The following is an 18,599-nucleotide window of genomic DNA, read 5'->3' on the forward strand; positions in this document are numbered from 1 at the left end:
TTCATTTGTTGTGATCTATGCTTATCTACTCTTATCTTGCTGTGTGTGCTGGCTGTGTAGGTGTATTCTGTATTCTTAGTTTTGTTACCCTTTTGAGTTCAGCATTAAAGCTGTTTTGAGTAGTGATGGGCAGATGAAGCCCCATGAAGCACTGAAGCTTTTCATCCAATTGGTTCACCCCAACGCGAAGCTTCATGAAGCTTCATTTGCTCTAGCAGGACACCTACTGGACGTAAAAATAATAGCTGGCATGAATTTGAAGAGTGTGGCATTTTGCACACAGCCTGTAAATGTCAACAACAAAAGGAGTGTGTAAAACATCTATATTGTAGTGATGGCAGTATACTGTGTATATTTATAGTGGCAGTATGGGAAATGATTATTTGGAAATGCTTGAAATGGAAATGATCATTTACTGTGAGGTGAGGTGTGGTTGGGGTGTGGACAGTAGTTGTGCTTTTGTAACGTTGAGGTATGGACAGCTACACACTGAGGCTTTGAGCCTCAATCCTGCCTGTTCACATTTTATTCTGTAAAAACTAAATTTTCACTGCTTTTATGACCTTTTTAGTGGGGAGAACATAGCTAGGATTTAATGATTTAACAAATCTTTTGAATCCTTTGTCCTCCACAATGCTAAATAGCTGGGAGTCCTCAATCACCATGCTGACCAGGTCTTCATCTATTTGAGATTGTTCTCCTGAGGAAAGACAATAAAGATAAAGCACAAATATAAATATCACACACGTAACTTATAACAGTTGTATAATATTGTTATATCATTTAGTAACATTACTGCATCCTATATTATCATTGCATTTGATGGCTCACCTGGTCTTGCTCCACAATCGGTGTCCCCCTTATTCTCATGCAAAGCTCTGTAGTGCCTAAGCATGGATGAGGTGTTGCTGTTATATCCCAGCTCCCTGGCACATAGCAAACACTTCACCTTGTACAAAAGTCAAGACAGCTCAACATAAATTGTATTGCACCATCAGTATCATGAAAATACATCTTCTGTAGAAATTTACATACCTTGTTGGGAGGAATAAGATCAAAATGTTCCCACACAGGGGAGGACATCCTCCTCTTCTTAGCTGGCTCTATTCTCTCCTGACTTTCTCTCCTCACTCTCATAAACCTCCAAACGGTCTCCAAACTCTCACTAACCGCAACTCTCCATCAAACACCCACATTTTTGAATGAAGTCTGAGGGGTTTATATCGCTGTCATATCTCGCGGCAAAGTTCGAACCACTTCATGAACCAGTCACGTGGTACAGCCGGGCAGCGAGGCTTCGGACGTCATCATTTTCAGCTCCTCCCATAAATGAAGCAAGCCTCGATACGCGCTTCGCGGAAACGCCCCCTCCATTACTCGACACACGCTCCGAAGCCTCGATACAGAACGTCCCATCACTAGTTTTGAGTTACTTTCTGTCTCCGGAGTCTACACTTTGGGTCCTTTTCCTGCCTGCACACAGCCGTCACATAACAACTGTAGCTTGTTTACATGGACCATGTGTAAATAAACAGACTTAGAATTGTAATAATTGCTAATTCTCACAGTGAGTAATGATCTGGAAAAGATCAACACCCTCTTTTGTTTAAGGTACAAGCGCAAATACAGCAGGCGTGCCCAAACCCTGTTAAAATGCAAGAACCTTTTGAGACAAAGGTTTTTACACCTGATCTCTTTTTATGGGACAGCTACTCCCAATGCAACAATTAATCAAACAATCCTTCTGCTGGTGTTTTACAATGTTCACTCGTTTACCGACACGTTTTTTCTCATCTGAAGCTAAAATATTATCCCAAAGAGTACATTCAGAGCTCACCTAGAGGCAGAAAGATTCTCAGCCACTGTTGGTCTCATAATGTAACACAGACTGTCCAAATAACCCTTGAACAGACTGGCGGCAGGTAGACAATGAAGGGAGTCTATGAAATGTCACAGACAGTAAGAAATTCCTGAACAATGAGCCACTGCTGTGTTAATGAGATCAAACAGGAGATGAGTCGGCAGCTTTTTGTTGCTTGCTGTGATCTACTTATTGACTTACAGAGGTCAGGACGTGAGATCAACCAGCTTGAAAACTGATTAGACTTACTGGAAGATGCACCACATTGATGACATTTCTATGTTCCTCCATGTAAAGATTAAAGATAACTGAACTATCCAACTGGATGATGTTGTCAGAGTGTCTGCTAGTCTTCTGAATAAGTCAGGCTAGACAAAGTGCTGCTTTATTGTGTTACACATGAATATGTCATATGTATCAATCATAGATGAAGTTTAATAAGCTTCTATCAGAGCATGATTTCAATGGCTTACTTCTCTGTTTCACATGATATACAACAGACTTCAATGATCTGTAGTTCTGTATGCAGATGCTAAGAAATATAAAAATATAGTAACAATGAAAGTATAGTCTAACTTAGATGAAAGATTTATAAGCACATCAGAAAACATGACGTCTGCGTGTCTTTATCAGACCCTTGCATCGTTGTGGAAGAATTTTCGCCCACTCTTCTTTACAGCTTCTTTCATTTGTGCACAGCTCCCTGAAGCTCCTGCCAAAGCCTGCCTTTTCTTTTTCAGTCATTCTGTTGCAGATTTGCTGCTGCTGTGGTATCCAGAGGAGTTCGTGGTCAGCTCAACGACAGCAACCTCTGGTTTTCTTGCTGGAAAACAAGCCTAAATAAAGTTTTGTTAAACAAATAATGTGTCATATCCTGGAGATCCTAGAGAGGGATAAAATTATCTTTCAGTTTAACCTTTGGTAGGGTAGCTGAAATAAGTCAAAACATATAAACCAAAACCAAAAGTCCACTACAGAGGAAATAAATGATTTTAGGAGGATGTGCTGTTGTTCAGTTGAGGTTGCATTTAAATAACCTTATAACCTGGTATGGAGGAGATTACTTTTTAAAAAATATATTAAACCTTAGCAACCTTTCTCACATCACTATATTAAAGCACAGCTGGCACAACACATTTGTGGTGAGGTGTTACCAATAATGGAAACAATGAGTTAATACAAAACCAGAATGAATCAGTGATCAACTTGATATTCAAAGGCATCTATGGATAGATTTCTGAGTGCAGATGTCGCTGTGCAAATACGTCTCACTGGTGCATAAAGACACATTTTTATCTCTTTTATGTCTGCGCTAGATGTCTGCACCTTTTTAAACCTCACCTTTGACCATCTGTGTTTACAGCGAGTGTGCTGGCCTTCGCACAAAATGTCGTACATGCCAATCTTTAAAACAAGAAATTATGGACAAGCTGATCTTTGTTTAGCACTGCTTGAAAGGTTTCATGTGCAATGAACGTTCGTGAGAGTGCAACAGAATAAAGTCAGATTCTGAAACAAAAACAAATGGTGCTGCCATATTTTGTGAGGTGAAATATGGCAAAAGTAGTTGTGGGTGCTTATGAGTCTAGTAAGAGACTGAATAAATCTAAAGATGGGCTGAATTTGCAGACAGTCAACTGTGCAAGTTTAGTCCAAGAGCAGACAGTTTAATGCAAGAAAAGTGCCACCTAAACCTAATAACTGTTTGTACCATCCTTGGCAGAGAGGAGTTTTTGTGATAACTGCCAATGGGTCTTTCACATGATCGTGGAGGGATTTTGTCCCAATCTTCTTTGCCTAATTGTTTTAATCCGGGTACATTAGGTTTTTCAGCATAAACATCCTGTTTAAGGTCATGCTAAGGCATCTCAATCAGACTTAAAACCAGACTTTGCTGAAACTACTCCAAAACCTTTTTGTTTGTTTGTTTGTTTTTGTGTTTTTGCAGCCATTCAGAGGTGCAGTTGGTGGTGTGTTTCTGGTGGTTGTCCTGCTACATAACCCAAATGTCCTTGACCTTCAGGGCATAAACTTTTCTGGTGGAGAGCAGAAATCATGATTCCAACAGCTAGTCATCCCGAAGCAGCAAAGCAGCCCCGGAACATCACATTACCACCAACATTTTTGACTAATGATGTGATGACCTTTTTATGAAATGCTGTGTTAGTTTTACACCAAATATAACGGGACTTAAACCCTCCAAAAAGTTCAACTTTTGTCACAGTCCGCAGATTATTTTCCCAAAAGTCTTGGGGATATTTTCAGGATGTGTGATGAGCCTTTGTGTTCTTTTTTTGGTCAGCAGTGGTTTTTGCCTCTGTGCTCTCTCATGCATGCCCAGTCTCTTTCTTATTGTTGAATCATGGACATTTATCTTTACCAACCTTAGATGTTGTTCTGGGTTATTTTTTTGATCTGTTGGATGAGTCGTCGATGGCTCCTGGAGTAATTTTGGTAAGCCAGTCACTCCATACGTGGATAATGACTCTTTCTGTGGTTCACTGGAGTCCCAAAGCCTTAGAAATGTGTTTGTAACTCTTTCCAGACTCATAGATAGTCAATTTGTTTTTCAAATTTTTCTTTAGATCATGTGAAGTCAGAAAGTAAAATCAGCTTTTCTGAATAAAAGTTTTAATCACAGTTAAGCCATGATTGAACAGAGGGAGAGCAATTTTTTTTTCAGAAGCCAGGTAGGTTTGATCACTTTTCCCCCCTTAATAAATAAAATCATCATTTGAAAAACTAAATTTTGTATTTATGGGGGTTATCTGTGTCTGATGTTAGATTTTGTTTGATGAAATACAACAAAAAATACAATACAACAATGCAACAAAAAAAACTAAGAAATCTAGAATGGAGAAAATACTTTTTCATAGCTTTTAGGACAACCGTCAAGCCTAAAACAAGTCTACCTCTTGCCTTACTTCACTTCCCTGGAAACGCTGGATGGATTTTAGTGAAGAGAATGCTGGAAAAGGGTAAAAACCTGAGCAAAGGAAGAACAATACTAACACAAGCACGGCTCTGAGGAAGACTGCATTACAAATCGGATTTGGCTTCTTTACCTGTTATATTGTAAGTCTTTTTCTTATTAATAAATCATTAGTGTTTCGTGTTCTTGAGCCTCTTTTGTAGTTTGTGTATTTGTCTTCTTGTTAGAAGTCTGCAATCCATTTAACTGTACATATCAATAAAGGAATATTGATTTCAAAACAAATAGAAAATCCATTAAACACCAAGGTGCATTACAGGACGGCTGTGTTGGATTGCGTCAGTCATTAGCTGACTTCTTACTAACTGTTTAAAACCTGCTGGATGTCATAGCAATGTGTGTGCAATAAGCACCTTGAATTAACCTATATCTACTCCTTTAAATGATTCATTCAGCGCTTCAAGAAACAAACAACTTCGGCCTAATGTACTTATTGCAGCCCCTCAATAATGAGATTTTAACATAGATCTACACACGATAGAACAGCACGCACTTTCTTTTTGAGTTTTATGCGAGCAGACTCGTTAAAATGACCCAGAAGTTAATGTCTCTCCTTAAACCTTATCTCCTCCTGATCTCCTGTCTTTGCAGAAATGCTCCACCGCAGTAAGTTAAAGTGGTTGAGAGGCGGAATGCTGACAGTATGGCCCTGTCCTTCGGCTGTATTTCTATAGCTCAGCCCCTCCTCTGCTCGCTCTAGTCGCTGGAGGTTGATGTCACTGGCAGAGAGTCTTCAGGACAGGACACAAGCTGGTCAGGCAAGGAGCCGCTGATAGAGGGAGAGGAAAAAAGTGGGCGATGTTGCAGCTGGGATATCGTGTATGGACATTGTGGAAAGGCTGCTGATAGAGACCGGGGAGCTTCTCTTGGTATTTTCAAGCTGAGAGGTTGAGGTAGCTGAGTAGCCGCAGTATTTTTAGCTCACTTCTGAAAGGAATACAAAAATGTCGTCTCCAAGTCCGGGAAAGAGGCGAATGGATACCGACGTGGTGAAACTGTATCCTTTACAGTATATAAACACAAGCTGGTGGTTTTTTTTCTTTTATCTTAATGATCAGCTGTTAGCTTTGTGGTAGTGCTTAATTACATAATTTGCTCTCGATGGGTGCTCTGTAAGTGTGTATGTGTGTGTGTGTGTATATATATAATATATATGAGGTGGCTGGCAGCTGTGTGAGATTGAGAGATTCTGAAAAAAAGTATGAAGACTTTAACGTTAACAGACAGCTCTGTGTCTCCACCGAGTCTGGACGTTAGCTCGGTTAGCAGAATGGCGAACAGGACGCTTATTTAACGTTTTTTGAGTGAACTCCACCGCCTGTTGTGAAGCGTTAGCTCGCTGCTACGTTAGCATTATCGTCCTGTTTGTATCGATAGAGAATTAGCAGCGGAAACTGTCGCAATACAACGCTGGCTGCTAACTCTTGTGTTAGCTTTGGACACTGTTAGCGTTAGCCTGATAGCGTCTATAGTTAGCCCACTGGCTTCTAAAATGTGATTCCCACAGGACTGACAGCACACTGGGAAGTCATGGCGAAGGGTTTTGTACGTTTTGGAAACAAATATGTGGAAGGACACGTTCCTTTATTTGTGATTTGGTAGCGTTGACGCCGAGGAAGCTAGCTGTGTAGCATGCTATCACCAAAGAAAGAACAATTAAGGTCGATGTGGAGACGATCTTTGAAAAATGCAGAGCCGACAGCTAACGACCTTTCGCTCTTTAACATCAGAGAACATAAAACAATACTTTAATAATTTTTGCTTATTTATTATTTATTTATTTAATTTGTTGTCCAAATGAAAACAATCCTTCTAACTGAAGACAAACAAATCACAAATGGTACACACAGTAGTCACGGATGGCGTATTTGGCACAGATTCTCCAGCAGGATGTGAAGCAAAACTAGTTTAATTTCAGTCTGAATGAGGGGGAAAAAAAGGAATACAAACCAAAGTGATCGTGATCTTTATTTTTACATAATTACTCCCCCTCTCCCCCCTCCGCAGTTTTCATTTATCGACTTATACCTGCGTTTCTTATATTCGTATAAATGCTTGTGTGGTTTAGTAATTGTTTGCAGTGACCTGCTGAAGTTTCTGCTTGAAAGGTTTTTCTGACAGCGTGAGGCTCAATTGTTTTGTTTTTGTCCTGCAGCTACATGCTGCGCTCTCATTGGCCACCTTGTTACCATCCGGAACATGGTAGAGGGCGGGGCTTCTTTCACACAGCTGATCGAGGATCAACAAGCATGCTCTGTGTGTGTTGGGGGGGCAAAGGGGGGTGGGGGCTGGGAGCAGGGACAGGGCTGCACTCACTCGCACTCATCTATCACCTCCACAGACACACACCTCGGGAAGTACATGACTCAGTATTGAACAGCGTTCATTAAAAAACCAAACAAACCGAAAACATCTACTTTTCCATTTAAAGAAATGAGGTCGCCATAAAGTTGAAATTTAACAAGGTTTTTTTGTTTTTTGTTTTATGGGTCAACAATGCCTTTTGAGGGATGACCTGTGCATGTAAGCTCAACTGATCCACAGATAGTTAAGGCAATAAGTCTTTGTTACTTTATTTAGCAGAAGTGTGTATTACATGTGGTTTTTGTCTAATGGATAAACAAAACCATTTTATATGCTTCATTTTTTCCTTGTGGTCCAAAAAGTTTTCAACGTACATATTTAGAGGATCTAATAAGTTCTTATTAATGTCAATGCCTTGATTAATTTTAATTAAGTCAGCACTTCCTTTCGTTCCTTGAAGCTTTGCCACATTCATACTATCGTTATTTTAATATTTTCCTGATAACAGTGAAGTTTTTTTTAACTTAGCAGGAGCCACATATAAGGTGTACAGTGGGTTTAATGTTTCATAACACCAATGTAACCTGGTATTAAGAAGTAAGAATGAGGTATTTTGTATGTGGATTGCAGCCTGGTAAATTTTAACCACAGACACTGAATTGTGCCAAAGAGTCACATCTATAAAAAGAGGCGGCGGGGGCGGGGGGGTTGGTACAAAATAAGATTCCTGTGTTTTATTAGCTGAGTGAGATGAGAAATTCAGTATTGGATAATAGGAGTCACTGAGGAAAAACATGTTGGGACCCATCAGGTGTTGCTGCTGTGGATCTCGTTTCACCAGTTCCCAAACAGAGAGCGCCGCAGCAGCGTGTAACAGTAGATGCCTTTCATAGTTTCACGCTGTGTCTTTAAATCGAATATGTAAGACTGAATCACTGTGACAGATTATATCATTCGAAATGTACTTCCACATGTGCTGTAGGTGAGGCGATTCTGTATGGCTGGTGTCAGGTTTAATTGTGCCAGTGAAGATGGGAAAGATGTGCTTGGTGTGATGAAGAAAACAATTAAAAGAATAAATAAATCCTTCATATCTTTGTGTCAAAAGGAGCTGATAAGGTGCTCTGCAAGCTTCTGTCCAAATATAGGAATTGCCTTGTGTAATAAATCTTGGTGAGGTTTCTATGGATAACCCTGTAGGGGCTAAAAAAGCACAAGAGTTGCTCTGCTTTGCTGCACAAGCGTACATCTACAACAGGTTTTATTTATAGGAGCTGTTCCCTCGGATCACATTTAGAGCTTCCCTGTCTTGGTCAGTGGTTTTTTTTTTTTTCTGTTTTTTTTTTCTAAACCACCGTCTGCTCTGCTGGATGTTTAGTCTCTTTGCTTCTGGCTATTATGCATTCAGGCCGTGTAGCTCTATTTGTGCTTGAGAAATGTAACTAAATTAGCATGTGAACATTGCCTTGTTCAGATTGTTGGAATGGTGAGGACAGGAGGATTTACGATGAGGTGATGAAACAGGGCGCAACTGTTACTTTTGTGGTTTCTTCCTTTCTGTTTTTCCGTCATTGTGTCACATTCACACAGTCACTGAGATTAAACCCACTCCACCTTTCTGCACCGCTGTCAAGACAGCTGACTCAGTCTCTCGCTCTCACCACATGCTGTGATTATTAACTAAGCAGAACGTGTCACAGGTTCGTGTTTGTGCCTTTCTCTGCGCTGAAAGGATGTGTGCAGTAAAAAACTTTCTGCCCTTGCTAGTATCTTTCCATCCTGTCTCACCGTGAGCCTGTTTTCACTTTAGAAGCAGGCTGCTTGTCTGACAGAGGCCGCTGCATTATTGATCTCATTATTACGGCTAATGTTATTGAACCCACGCGTGACCTCTGCCCAGACAAATTCACATGGAAAGAGGCAGACACAGCAGCCCAGCTGGGAAAAATAAACAGAAAACAACCATATGTGATCATGTGTGACTTTTCCAGCTTGTTCGCTGTTGTTTTTTGTTTGTTTGTTTTTGTTTGTAGCATTTTCCTTAACCCGGCGTCAGCATCGAGAGCAAGCACGAGGTTACCATCCTTAGTGGACTCAATGAGTTTGTGGTCAAGTTTCACGGACCACCTGGAAGTAAGACCCAGCGTTAACCAGCTTTTTGTCATTTCACTTATATTAAACATATATTAAAAGCTTCATGTGACATGTGGATAATTAATATGTTTTTATTTTAGCGCCGTATGAAGGAGGCGTGTGGAAGGTCCGGGTGGACCTGCCTGATAAGTACCCCTTCAAATCACCTTCAATAGGTATAAAACATTTGAACTCACCTTACACTGTAAAAAAAAAAACAGTAGACAACTTAAAAACGTGGGGAAAAAATCTGCATTTTTTTTTCTTTTTCTTTCAGGATTCATGAACAAAATCTTTCATCCCAACATTGATGAAGCGTAAGTAGGACAGATTCAAACGTCAATGATCATTTATCCGGTGAATATGGGGAAGATTAAATGCACGGCCTGACGGTTATGTGATAGGAAATTGTTTCAGCACACAAACACTCCTACATAAAATCATTGGTTCTATCTAACGATTTGTGTGTAGTTTATTCACTGTTTTGTCTTTTTTTTATTTTTAGGTCAGGAACTGTATGTTTAGATGTCATTAACCAGACGTGGACAGCTCTCTATGGTAGGTACACACATACTCTGACTGGTGCCAATAAAAACAATGACCGAGCGGCCTGTGCTGCACCTCTGCAGCGCGGTTTCAGGCAGAGCGTCTCGGTTTAATCTGCTTACACTTCAGTGATAACCACTGCTGGTATTGAGGTCATGCATTGAGCACCGGTAGATGGGTCAGGTCTCGAGACTAAGAGGTCTTTACACACACTCAGCTGGAGTGGAGTTGTCTTTTATGTGAGAGTGTAAATAAACTCAAAGTTTAGGTCAACTGTTTCATTCATGGACACAAGGTACATTTCTGTTTTTCAGTCTGCTTGTGATCCACAGCTGTGTTTGTTTTCTAGAAGTGCTGTATGTGTGAAAACACCTCTATATGCGTTTGAGTGTTTTCCGTGGGTGCTGTAACACCACTGTGACGACAACTCCACATAGATAATAATCTTAAGCTGTAACTGACTCAACATCTACACAAATGGAAGGTTACAGTCAGTAGCCCCAGTTGAAGCATTATCATTGTAGCATTACAGTGACGTCTTTGTGCCTCCTTAATACTGATTATACTGGCTTTCAGCATGTATATTTAATGGATGTTCTCACTGAGAACAGTGCTTGCTTAATTATGTATCTGAGTGTAGTTTTAGCCTGACGGCGTGAAAGAGGCTATCACAATGACATAATAAGATATTAAATTAGCCAATAATTGGTGTTACATCTTCAGTCTGTCCTAAAGTTTCCTTGGCTGCTCTAAAAATACTTCCTGATGATGATGATGATAGAGTTGTAATATAGGGTGCTGTGATGTGACCTTTTGACCTTTTTTCTTTAAATTGCACAAGCTGGTGACAGTAGCTCCTGTTCTGCTCTGAATCCTTGGAGTAAAAAGCCTGAGGTTCTCCACCTGTGGCAGGTTCTGGTTGGAGAACTCACAGCACTTCTACAGAGCAGAACAGAGGCTGCCGTCACTGCCTGCAGTTGGAGTTTGTCCGATCAAGTGGAAACGGAGAAAGAGCTGGTTTACATTCAGTGCTGTAACAACAACCTGACCAGTCTGCCTGCAGGGAAATGTTACACGGGAAGCTCCAGAACTACCTGGTTAACAGCAACTGAACTTTCAAAATAAGAGCCAGTGTATTGTCCAGTAGTGGCCACTTTGGACAAATGAAAAAATAAATTGCAAAATATTCTAGGTAAAGACTTTTTTGTAGGAAACACTGTAATTTAATATCCATATAACTTATATGTGGTTGGTTTAGTAGATTAGTAAATGAGAAAAACGCCTCACCCTGTGCAGTGCTGTATGTACAGTGAGCTGAATGCTGCTATAAAGGTCATTAAAGGCTGAGCAGTTCCTTCGTCATCATCCACTCACACTTTGAAGTGAAGGTTGCTTATAACCAGAGAGGAAACAAAACAGCTCTGTGAAGTGAACTTTTCTTTGCAAGGGAGACCCCTAGTGGGCGTTTTTATAGGTGCACACATAATGGACGGACTGCTTCAAATAAAGTCTGCTTTAGATTTCCTGTGATTCTTTGTAGCACGTACAGCCCAACTTATGTAAGTAGCTGATGTAATTATCAGCATTTAAGACTCTACATGTGCTAATTACCTTGTAGTAATTTCCTCTTGTTTTATACTTGGTCCAAAGCATTTTTTATGTTATCTTTTGCTCCTGGGAGTCAGTGGTCTTGAACAGGCCAATCAGAATAGTTGCACTGCACTGATGTGACGTGTAGTTGCATTTCCAGGGAGGTTAAACACAGAAGCATAGACGAGCACTAGTGAGGAGTGCTCGTGCATGTTGTTGGCGTTTCTCTGCAGCTTTGTTATTTTCTGGACTGACTGTAATTTTTCACCTCACATCCACCAGACCTCACCAACATCTTTGAGTCGTTCCTCCCTCAGCTGCTCGCCTACCCCAACCCCATCGATCCTCTGAATGGGGATGCAGCCGCCATGTACCTGCACCGGCCAGAGGATTATAAACACAAAATCAAAGGTAGTTTGCGCACACATGATTGAAAACACAAATGTTCATACAGCGCTGTAACATCAAACTACGAATTTTATACCCAAAATGTCAGATTTGTACGTCAACCTGCACCAGATTTTCCAAAATTTTGTATTTAAAATCATATTTTATCAATGCTTAGCTTGAAAATGTGCACGGAATGGGTTTGTGCCACGTTTGTCATCATCAAGTCTGCTCAACTTGTGCGTCTCTTTCAGAGTACATCCAGAAGTACGCCACGGAGGAGGCGCTAAAGGAGCAGGAGGAAGGAGGAGGCGACTCATCTTCTGAGAGCTCCATGTCAGACTTTTCGGAGGACGAGGCTCAGGATATGGAGTTGTAGTGAAGGTGGAGCCGCCTTCACCTCACAGCAGACTGTCATTTCCTAAAAAGAGCAGAAACTCAGTACTATATTCATATTTAAACAAGACAATTTTTTTACAGCAACACAAGGATTTTTATCGCTACACGAGGATTTGCAGTATGATATTGCAGAATATTCACTCTTACTTAGGAAGTCATTGCCACCTGCCCTTCCTTCCTCCTTCATCTTCCTCCTCCTCTTCTTCTTCTCCTCCTCCTCCTCCTTCGTCCCAAGCCCCAGTTTAGACCGGGTTGATCTTTTGTGGCTCGAGCCGACGTTTATACATTGCTCCGACCACCGAAACTGAGCTGTGAGGCCGGCAGAGGAGGAGAGCCATCAGCACAAAACTAGACTGTGTACCACAGGCCTCACCTCGCCACCTTTCGTTCTAAAACGCTCAAGTTTTTCTTTTTTTTTTCTTTTCATGAGGCATTTTTTCCACGCTGACAGAAGACTGCCAGGAGGACATCCATGATTCAGAGCAGTCTCTGCTTCTAAGGAGAGAGGAATCCTGTTTTTGTTTTTTGTTTTTTCCTTTTTTTCCCCCTAAGTTACCTGTGCCCCATCTTCATCTTTTTGACACTGCCACGATGAGGAGTTGCCATTAAAAGCATCACTTTGAAGGAGCAGAAGGCCACAAGCGTGCGGTCATGTGTACAGACCCGTGCCCTCTGTGCAACCTGCAGGCACGTCACACACTTAACAAGCAAGCGGCACATCAACCATGAGCCACACAAAACACCACAGCATGTGCGTGTGTCTAGATGTGTGTATGCGTGTGTGTGCATGCATGAATGTAATCCATTGATAATCTGTGTTGTTTTGGCGCCCCGGCTCCCCCTCCGATGCTCAGGAGAAACCAGAAGAGGAGGTTCAATAATCCCGACACTTCTTTTGTTCAGCACCCGTCTCCTTCTCCTCTTCCTCCTCCTCTTCCTCTCCGTTTTAGGAAAGCGTTTGTCATTCTCTGAGTATCTTTGTATATTGTGGCATGACACAGTTAAAGTTTGTGTAGGGCTTTGTGGAGCTGTATCGCTATAGACACGAAGGGGACGCCTCTGTGAGTCACGCGTTATCCGGGTTTTCTCGGTGAATCGTCGGACTTCTTAACTTTGCCTATTGCTTGTGTTGAACTATAATAGGTGTTTGACTTGCGTAGGGATAGTTAGTTTTTCGCGGTTGGTGAATCCTATCATAATGTATGGTTTAATACTTACACACTAGTTTAAAAAGACTTCTTGTCCTGATGAAGACGGGGAGAATTGCAAGTCTTTAGAGGCGTGTTGCAGCCCTGCTCCTCTGCACCCCCCCCCCTCCTTTTTTTTTTTTCCCTCTTACATAAACATCTCAATCAAAAGCGATTTCTGCTGCCAGACAGAAGCGCTCTGTTTCCAATTCACTTTTTTATGCTCTTGGTGGCCTGTTTTTCCGAAAAATGGTGGGACCAAAATCTAATGAATCTTACAGGCTGTAGTGTCATGCCCCCCCCAGCTTAAACTGGGTTATGGATAAAGAGTGAAGCTGAGTAGATAAAAGTTCCTCAAATGGTCAAACTCTCAAGTGGTGAATCTCAGATTAGTTTAAACTTCAATTTGGACACAACACTCTTCAGAATCTTCTTCTTCTTCTTGAGAGGACACTTTCAGCGTTTTTCCTGCTTTATGAAAAGCTTTATGTGCCTGCTAGCATTCGTGTGGCGGAGGTGTTACCAGAGCTGTGATGGCACCCTGATCTTGTTTGCAACCTGTGCTCATTGCATTACAGATCAGTTTGCTGTTTTGTTTTTTCCCTGTGAAAGAAAACATAATTAGAGTCATATCACCATCAAAAGGAGCCATTTCTCGTTTTTTGAGTCAAAAATTCAATGAATTTAAAAACAAAAAGAAAGAAAGAAAAAAGATCAGTTTCTCTTTCGTGGTGTCTTGCAAGAGGGTGATACCTTAATTAAGGTGGTAAAAACTGCATGTCAGACTTCTTCTTGATATGGTGATTTTAAAAAGAAAGGTGAGAATTGCTCTAATTCGGCTCGATAACCAAATATATGAGGGTGTTGGTCTTAAGATGACATGATGTCACAGTTGGTTTTCATTTGCAACAGAAAACAAACCACTTGTTGTTTGTCAGCCTCTGGATTCCTTGTTGTGTTATGTATTTTACTGGAACGCATATATTTGATGCCTAAATTTGTTTGAATGTGTATTTTTATTTTTTGTTTTTTGTTTTTTTTGTTTGGTTTTTAAAATACTTTTTTTTTTTAGTTTCCTATGCCCTGTTTCCATGATACAGTTCAAGATATCCCAAAATTTTAAAAGGCAAAAAATGAATATATGTGCTTCCCTTGTAACTTGAAAGAAATAAACAAAAAAATTATTGTTTAGTGTGATTTATTTAAAAAAAAACAAAACTCTTTTTTTTTTTTTTTTTTTTAAATGCTTCTGTGGATGGTAGTTTTAACGTCTGGATGCATGTAGCGTTTTCAGTGGGAGAAACGTTTCGTCACTCATCCAAGTGACTTCTTCAGTCTCAGCTGACTGCAGGTGACCTCCCAGCCCATTGTTCCTTCAGTGGGCTGGTTTCAGTCATTATGCAAATGTGGCGTTTATAAGATTGGGGAAACCTGCAGTAAGCTGAGACTGAAGAAGTCACTTGGATGAATGACAAAACGTTTCTCCCACTGAAAACGCTGCGTCCAGATGAACAGAATCAACCTTTGGAGATGGTAGTTCTATTTTGATTTCTTGAGCATTTGGGGAGCGATCATGGAAGTGAAGTGAGTGTGTTATGTCATCTTAACCTCATAAAGTTCAATATTTCTGTGTTGACAAACAAAACGTTTGTCAACACCTTTTATGAGCATTCAAATACAAACAAAACATGAGCCTCAAACTATGAAACTCAGTGCAACAAATGAGAGTACAGTTGTGACCGCTGTGTGTGGAAAAACTTGCTGAGACTTTATCCGGACTGTTAAAGGAACAGGGAAGATCAAGTCAACAATGAAACAGTGTTTCAAAAGTGGAAACAAGCACCAGAATTTGTGTGTTTGTTCCTGTGGCACACTTTTTTTGGAAATGATCCAATGTGGCAAACACTTAAAGTTTAGGGAAAAAGTATTTTACTGCAGCATCTCTGAGTTAAAAAAAAATCTGTGTTTTTGACTATATTAAAGTGAAACTAGTAGCTGGACTGGTGCTTACACTACCCGTCAAATGTTTGGACACACCTTCTCATTTAATGTTTTTTCTTTATTTTCATGACTGTTTACATTGTAGTTTCTCACCAAAGGCATCAAAACTATGAATGAACACACATGGGGATTATGTAGTAAACAAAAGTGTTGAATAACTCAAAACCTGTTTTATATTTTAGATTCTTCCAAATAACCAGCCTTTACTTTGAATATGGCTTTACACACTCTTGGAACTCACGTGATGAGCTTCATGAAGGAGTCACCTGAAATGGTTTTTCTTGGCTCCTCTTTTCCACACTGTAAAATAACTCTTACACTTACGCTTATCTCAGTTTAATTAACTTAGATTTATTAGTTAATTCAAATGCTTTTACAGTTTTTAACTTTGAGAATCAGTTTCAGGTTAATTAGAACAATCTGTTGATTAAACTCTTAACTTAGTTTAGTTGATTAAGGTCTGTTAATTACCCAAACGTCTAGTGTGAACTTGTAAATCAGTTTTATTTGATCTATAAAGGTTACTGGACCAAGATGTTTTTTTTGTGTATGAACTTAAGATCTTTAAGCCTTCAACATCAACTTCAGCAAACCTGTTAGGTTTACCGCAAATCTTACATTTAAATTTGTGTTTAAATTGATTTTTAGTTATTCATACATTATAAAAAATGAATAAATAAAACAGATTCAAGTTTATCTCATTATTTCACGCATCAAGTTTGTTACAAGGACTCAACAATTATTTCATTTATTGCTCCATCTTACTCATGTTAGAAACAGATATCAGAAAAATCATTAATGTTCCTTTTTGGGTTCACAATCCATCCATTTATTTACTCATTAGGTAATGGCTTTGTGCATGTTTAATTAAATTCTGACCAATACTCCGGGAGGAATAACGATTCTTGTGAACTGTGGACAGCTGGACAACAGAACCTTTACCATGGCATGAGCTAAAAAACTGCTGCATTAAAGTTCACAGCATAAACACTGTACTGCAGATCAGTGTGTGAATATAAACCATAAAACACCTCAAACTCTGGTATCAGAATCAGAATCAGAATACTTTATTGATCCCTGGGGGAAATTATTTTTTGTTACAGTGCTCCATTTTAAACCAACATTAAGACAAGACAGACAATACGCTAACTAAGAATAGTACAATATATACATATATATACATACATACATACATAAGTCACTTATAAATAAATATTTGGAAAAGAAACATGTGTAGTTGTAGCAGCAAACAGTGTGTTAAGTGGATGCGTTGTACAGGGAGATGGCCACAGGCAGGAAAGATTTCCTGTGTCGTTCAGTGGTGCTTTTCGGTAATCTCAGTCTCTCACTGAACGAGCTCCTGTGACTGACCAGCATGTCATGGAGTGGGTGGGAGGTGTTATCCAACATTGTCTTTATCTTGGACAGCATCCGCCTCTCCGACACCACCTTGAGGGAGTTCAGCTCCATCCCCACAACATTGCTGGCCTTACGGATCAGTTTATTAAGTCTGTTGGCATCTGCGACCCTCAGCCTGCTCCCCCAGCATGCAACAGCATAGAGGATCGCACTGGCCACAACAGACTCATAGAAAATCCTCAGCATTTTCTGGCAGATGTTGAAGGACCTCAGTCGCCTCAAAAAATAGAGACGACTCTGGCCCTTCCTGTAAAGTGCTGTGGTGTTTTTAGCCCAGTCCAGTTTATTGTCAATGTGTACTCCAATGTATTTATAGTCCTCCACAATGTCAACACTGACCCCCTGGATTGAAACAGGGGTCAAGTGTTTCCTGGTCTTCCTGAAGTCCACGATCAGTTCCTTGGTCTTTGCCACGTTGAGCTGCAGATGATTCTGCTCACACCACGTGACAAAGGAGTCGACCACAGCCCGGTACTCTGTCTCATCATCCCTGCTGATGCATCCAACCACCGCATTGTCATCAGAAAACTTCTGAAGATGGCAGGTCTCTGTGCAGTGGCTGAAGTCTGTGGTGTAGAGGGTGAAGAGGAAGGGGGAGAGGACAGTCCCCTGTGGTGCCCCTGTGTTGCTAATCACCTTGTCAGACAAACACTGTGGGAGACGTACATATTGTGGTCTTCCTGTCAGGTAATCAACAATCCAGGACACCAGAGAAGCATCCACCTGCATCGCTGCTAACTTATCACCCAGGAGGGTCGGCCTGATGGTGTTGAAAGCACTGGAAAAGTCAAAAAACATGATCCTCACAGTGCTCGCCGGCTGGTCCAGATGGGTGTAGACACGATTGAGCAGGTAGATGATGGCGTCCTCTGTTCCGAGACGAGGCTGATAAGCGAACTGAAGGGGATCCAGATGTGGTCTTACTATGGGTCGCAGCTGGTCCAGGATGAGCCTTTCCAGGGTCTTCATGATGTGGGAGGTCAGTGCCACGGGCCTGTAATCCTGGGGGCCACTGGGACGAGGCGTCTTTGGTACAGGGACGAGGCATGATGTCTTCCACATCACCGGGACCCTCTGCAGACTCAGACTCAGCATAAACAGTTTATGAAAGACTCCACACAGCTGGGGGGCACAGGCCTTGAGGACAAGGGGACTTCATTTACAACCTCAATAAATTCCAGAGAACCAATTGCTTTGAAAATGAGTGCATGCTTCTGAAGCATAGCTTTCAGTGTGCTCATATGCAAACAAAACCCTATGAACTTGCATGAGATGAGCACTTGCAGAGTCCACCATTATACTGTTTTTCACAGAAGTACGTTTCTTAAACCATGAACAAATACGTAAAGGCATTTGCTGTGGAAAGGCAAACAGTAAAATTGGAATTTAAGAATTACAACAATCAGTGTTGATAAGAATCTTCTGAATGACTTCAAATGTGTACCTAAGCTCCTCTGGATAGTCTATGTTGAGGGCAAAAATAAGATCCATCAGCATGGCAACGGCACACGGGACATCACTCAGATCACACAGGATTACTGCATCCTCGAGACAACCAACACATCAATGATGCCTTCTTCTTTTACCATCACAGTGCAGAATTCCATCCCCTTGATTCAATGTGTCTTCATTGTCTGTGGGCTGTAGAAGATTTCGAGGACAGAAAAACTAAGCCTTTAGCACTTACCATCCTTGTGCTTAAATGGTTGCATCTTTAGGTGAGCCTAAAGGGAAAAAAGTCTGGGGTTTCATCTGAGATTAAAGTGTAAACCTTTAACAA

The 18,599-nt window shown here is 40.8% G+C and overlaps 1 protein-coding gene and 1 long non-coding RNA gene across 3 annotated transcripts; one reads left to right on the plus strand and one right to left on the minus strand.

Annotated features, from left to right (window-relative positions):
* Positions 1-511: 511 nt before the first annotated feature.
* On the minus strand, positions 512-1,401 carry LOC146704404 (uncharacterized). Of its 2 annotated transcripts, XR_014921657.1 has the most exons (3): positions 1,036-1,401; positions 832-949; positions 512-700 (listed from the first exon to the last, which is right to left on the minus strand). It is a non-coding gene; the product is annotated as an uncharacterized LOC146704404 (long non-coding RNA). The 2 variants fall into 2 exon arrangements; XR_014921656.1 differs by having other exon boundaries at positions 832-1,401.
* A 4,128-nt stretch (positions 1,402-5,529) lies between these two features.
* Positions 5,530-14,585, plus strand: LOC146704405 (ubiquitin-conjugating enzyme E2 H-like). The gene is made up of 7 exons (XM_085461535.1): positions 5,530-5,850; positions 9,214-9,290; positions 9,392-9,466; positions 9,568-9,607; positions 9,796-9,848; positions 11,709-11,837; positions 12,068-14,585. Exons 1-7 carry the CDS (start codon positions 5,798-5,800, stop codon positions 12,190-12,192), a joined length of 552 nt encoding a protein of 183 aa, XP_085317661.1. The 5' UTR covers positions 5,530-5,797; the 3' UTR covers positions 12,193-14,585.
* Positions 14,586-18,599: the final 4,014 nt, after the last annotated feature.

This window comes from Copadichromis virginalis, linkage group LG7, assembly GCF_057382275.1.
Source record: "Copadichromis virginalis isolate Kocher_CV1m ecotype Utaka linkage group LG7, C_Virginalis_male_GT1.1, whole genome shotgun sequence".
NCBI classification, from domain to species: domain Eukaryota; kingdom Metazoa; phylum Chordata; class Actinopteri; order Cichliformes; family Cichlidae; genus Copadichromis; species Copadichromis virginalis.

What these genes read in the sequence shown, in the direction of transcription:
- LOC146704405 (XM_085461535.1), top strand. Translation starts at nt 5,798, where the DNA reads ATGTCGTCTCCAAGTCCGGGAAAGAGGCGAATGGATACCGACGTGGTG. An exon ending in GTTTCACGGACCACCTGGAA is followed by an intron (nt 9,291 to 9,391) that starts GTAAGACCCAGC and finishes TTTTTATTTTAG; the next exon opens with CGCCGTATGAAGGAGGCGTG. An exon ending in TTATAAACACAAAATCAAAG is followed by an intron (nt 11,838 to 12,067) that starts GTAGTTTGCGCA and finishes CGTCTCTTTCAG; the next exon opens with AGTACATCCAGAAGTACGCC.